Below are 4,668 nucleotides of genomic sequence, written 5' to 3' on the forward strand. Positions count from 1 at the left end.
TTTGAGATGGAGTTTTTGCTCTTGTTGCCCAGGCTGGAGTGCAATGGCGCAATCTTGGCTCACCGCAACCTCCGCCTCCTGGGTTCAGGCAATTCTCCTGCCTCAGCCACCCAAGTAGCTGAGATTACAGGCATGTGCCACCATGCCCGGCTAATTTTTTGTATTTTTAGTAGAGACGGGGTTTCACCATGTTGGCCAGAATGGTCTCAATCTCTTGACCTCGTGGTCCACCCACCTCGGTCTCCCAAAGTGCTGGGATTACAGGCGTGAGCCACTGCGCCCGGCCCTCTTTTAGGTTCTTGATTGGAGATACAAGGGATCACCCTCTCTGAAGATCCAAATAAGAAAGCAATTAGCAAAGTGGTTTCCATCTAGGGCTCTTTAAGTCAGACAGACCTGGGTTTAAGTCCTGGCTCTGCCAAGTACTAGCCTGTGACCCTGAGCATCTTAGAGTCTGTTTCTGAACTGTTATAGGAAAATAATAATAGTGCCTATTTCATAGGGTTGTTGGGAGATAAAATTGGGTACAGTGTCTGGCACATAGTTGATGCTCAATAAATGATAGTTGTCATTGTTTTTCTTAGGAACTACTGCTGGAACTCTAATAGGAACTATAATAGGAACCTGTCTTCCAGTCCTCAAGGACACTTTCCCACTTAGATACTTTAGCAGCTGTCTCTAGGGTCTCCAGCACACATTCCCTAGTCACTGCATAACTCAAGATTCCTCTGGCCAGCCTATGTGTACAGGGCTGACTGTCCCCCAAGACCTTTTTGGCCCATAGTTACATGACATTCATGATGACCATTTCATTTATGATAAAAAGGTCCATGGCAGCTTAGGAATCTTACCATTCCCCTTTCCTTAGTTCCACCTAATTCCAAAGAATTAGAATTCTGTAGATAGAATCAGATAAGTAAAATTAGATAGAATACCTAATATCTAATTCTAAAGAAGGATAAGGCTTCTTTAGATGGGAAAAGATTATATAAAAAGAAAGTTTCTAGAACCTTCCCTGGGTAGCTTTGTTTTCCCAGAGGAGCCAGTCACCACCACCCTCCTAGTCCAATAAAACTATAAGGAAACTAACATTTGCACAAGACTTCTTAGGAGTCTTACATATTTTTCTCCCCAACAACTTCTTGAGATATAAGGGATCACCCTCTCTGAAGATCCAAATAAGAAAGCAGTTAGAAAAGTGGTTTCCATCTAGGGCTCTTTAAGTCAGACAGACCTGGGTTTTAAGTCCTGGCTCTGCCAAGTACTAGCCTGTGACCCTGAGCATCTTAGAGTCTGTTTCTGAACCGCTATAGGAAAATAATAATAGTGCCTATTTCATAGGGTATGTATATAAAATGGGGATTTTACATATTCAGAAACTAAGTCTCGATCAATTCAGTGTTGGAACTGAGATTCAAGTTCAGATCTGTGTCTTTAGTGCTCTCTCTTTCCACCACTCCGCAGCTACCAGCAGCAAGAACACACACACACACACACACACACACACACACACGCACACACAGACACGCACATACACACACTCACACACACACACATGCACACACACACAGCACCCCAGCTCATTCTCAAATTTTGTTCAGGGGCAGCCTCAGGAAATCTCCATTGCCCAAGGGAGTAGACTAGAGCTGTCAGTCAAGCTCTCTGGGGAACACCTTACTGGGGTTCTCCACTAGAGGCCTGAGGCAGTTATTGTGGTTTTGTGATGTGTCACTGTTTCCAGAGATCCCAGGCAGTCCCTCCAGAACAATACCCCCACCCGACTCCTTCCACGGAGCAGGTGCAGTACCTGCCATTCCAGGACCCAGATTCAGAAATCATTCTCCCAGAGGCCAGATGCTTCACTGAAAAGAAATGTCCTGCCCATTGGGAGTTCTAGCTACTAAAACCCCATGTTAGCATGGGAATCTCAACACTTACCACCTCCTTTCCCAGGGCAATTTGAGGTCAAGGTCCAGGACAGAAAGGAAGCAGACAGAGTTAGCAATGCCTGTCCCAACCAGGGCAGAGACAGTCAACTCCTTGAACTGGAGGCAAAGAGAGAGGAGGGAAGGCATGGTCCCTGCGGTTTCCACTAAGCCCCACCCTGATATCCCCCTAGTACCAGTCAGCAAGGAGGGGAGATGACGCCTTTTTTATTAAGATTAATACCAAGGAAAGCATTAAGAAGGAATACACAAAGGAGGGGGAGGCCACACAGTCACCACTTGAGGAGATGGGAGGGTTGCACATCAGTAAAGGAACCTCAGGACAGCCACATGCTCCATGCCCTGGTTGGAGGAAGAGGGAGGGAAAAGCGCCATGATAGCTTGGAGCTCACAGACGGGTCTGAAGCCCCCTGAACCTAACACCAGAGCCACAAGCCCTGCCCCTCAGGGCTCACACACTACTACACAAGTGGACACACATAACACACACAAGACATTATGGAGGCAACACCGAGAGGCAGCGGGCAGGGACACTGACAGAAAAAGGAACTGAAGTTAAGCAGGTATAGCCAGGAGAGACAGTTTTTGGCTGCGGCCCCAAGAGTCCCTCAAATGTCCCCTAAATCTGGGCTGCTGCTGAGCACCCCTGAGTCTCTGCCTATGAACAGGGCTCTTTGTTCTCTAAGCCCCAGTGAGTGGAAAAGCAATCCCAGATGAAGTCAGTGACAAGGCAGGATCCGCTCTGCATGCAAAATCCTAGAGGTTGAGCTATTATGTCTTCATGCACATTCATAGCCAGCTCCTCCCAGCCCAGGGGCCCTTGGAACCCCATTCACCCAGATTCCTAGGGCTGCAGTTCCCTCCTCAAGCTTCCTTTACCAATCAGCAGCCGCAGAGATCTGTGAAGGGGAGAGGCTTCTGCAGAGCACTGAATATCTTGGATTTCAGCAGAAGGGTAAATTTCCTGTTGCCAGAACAGAATACCCCCAATTCCTTAATTTCTAGGTAAATTGTTAGAGATTATTTGCCATGGTCCTAGATAAGTTCTTTTTCAGAATAGAAAAAGAAGAAATTTATTTACACAATTCATGGGTTCTCCTGTTGTCTGGGGAGGGGGAAAGGACAGGATAGGGGATGGATGGGAGTCCGGAGGTGGGTGCTTCCTGTCCCGGAACCTCACCTTTCCGCAATTTGCTATAATTTGCTTGGTTGGGCAGAAAGAATTATTGATGCTCCCAAAGTCCTTCATCCTACAAATCCTTCCTCGAGGGAGTCTCTCTCTGCCTGACCCACAAGAGCAGCTGTCCAAGTGAAGCATGCCGCACCGCGCCGTTCAGTCCCCTCGAGTCTAGCACTCGGAAACCCAAAGCCAGCCCGGGAAGGTAGTGCCCCACGGAGTCCCCTCACAGGGAGGCCTCGCCCTCCAGTTGCAGCAGGGTAATGTCGGGCAGGTCGAGGGGCTCCACAAGTGGCCCGTCTCCCTCAAGGAGACCAGCACAGGGGCTCTCGGGGCGCTCACAGTGACTGGTGGGTGTGGCGGGGCTGGGCATCTCCTTCTCTTCTTCCTCGTCCTCCTCGTCCTCGGGATCGCGACCCAGCAAGCCGCTGTCCCCGATCCCAGGCGACGGAGTCTCCGGCTCTTGGGGGTCGCTCCGGAAGCTCCCCTTGCCTCCGACCACGCCCAGGCCGCCCTGGCGAGGCGCCGTGGTCATAATCTGGCACATGGAGACGATGGCTCGCTGGTTGGCGCACACGTCGTCCGAGAGCACCTGGATGTGCGAGGCCTGCTCGTCCAGGGCCCCCCTCATGGCCCTCACGTCCTCAAACAGGGCTTGCAGCTGGGCTTTCAGGTGCTCCATCAGTTCCTTCATGCCGCCGTTGTACTCCCCGGAGATCACGTCCCCCACGACCGGCACGGTGGACACCTCCAGGGGCGCCGGCATGTCGCCGCCGTCCTTGGTCATGATCTCCAGCAGACCGTCCTCCATTGAGTGGCAGAAGCGGGTGGCGGCGGCTCTGGGTCGCGTCCAGCCCGGCCTCCGGGGTGGAGGAGGGGGTGAAGGGGGAGAGGTCCCGGGAGGGGCGGGGAGGAGCCGAGGAAAGCGGAGGCTCCCGAGACCGGCGGTGAGCCGACGTGAGAGACGAGTCCTGAGCAGAGGGCGCGGGCAGGATCGCTGGAGGCCGAGAAGGGGCGGCGGGACGAGGACCAGGATAGGGTCCCAGAGCCGGCGTCTCCTGGGCTCGCCCCGGGACGAAAGTGCCCTGCCCCGCCTCGCCTCCCGGATCGCCCAGGTGTCAGCGCCGCCCTCTGGACGCCACAACCAGCGCCCGCCGGTTCCGTGGGTCACAGACGCGCTAGCGGAGGGGCCCGGGTCGAGGCTGAGGCCAGCGGCGCGTCGGGCTCGGGACTCCCCCAGGCCATTAACGGGCAGTGCCCGCGAGTGTGGCAGCAGCAGCTGGGGCGGGTCACCCGGAGGCGCCGCGGATGCTCCTCTGTTTCCAAGGCGACGCACGGCACGTAAATGACGTGTGTCTCCATGGTAACCAGGAAGTGGAGAAGAAAAAGGGAGGATGGCTGGAAGCTGCAGTGTGGCTTTGGAGTCTGGACTAGGGGGTGGGGGGGAGGTGAAGGGGATGCTGCAGTGGCTTCGGCCGAGGCTGGAAAGAGCGTGTGGTTGCAGTGTTTAGTAGGGAAGCATGAGAGAGCCGTTTGCTGCAGAAA

The 4,668-nt window shown here is 53.4% G+C and overlaps 1 protein-coding gene across 1 annotated transcript; it reads right to left on the minus strand.

Moving 5' to 3' along the window:
• Positions 1-2,133: 2,133 nt before the first annotated feature.
• On the minus strand, positions 2,134-4,464 carry CCDC184 (coiled-coil domain containing 184). Its single transcript, XM_017529096.2, has one exon. The coding sequence runs from the start codon at positions 3,932-3,934 to the stop codon at positions 3,350-3,352; it is 585 nt and encodes a 194-aa protein (XP_017384585.1). The 5' UTR covers positions 3,935-4,464; the 3' UTR covers positions 2,134-3,349.
• Positions 4,465-4,668: the final 204 nt, after the last annotated feature.

This window comes from Cebus imitator, unplaced genomic scaffold, assembly GCF_001604975.1.
Source record: "Cebus imitator isolate Cc_AM_T3 unplaced genomic scaffold, Cebus_imitator-1.0 Scaffold2, whole genome shotgun sequence".
NCBI lineage: Eukaryota > Metazoa > Chordata > Mammalia > Primates > Cebidae > Cebus > Cebus imitator.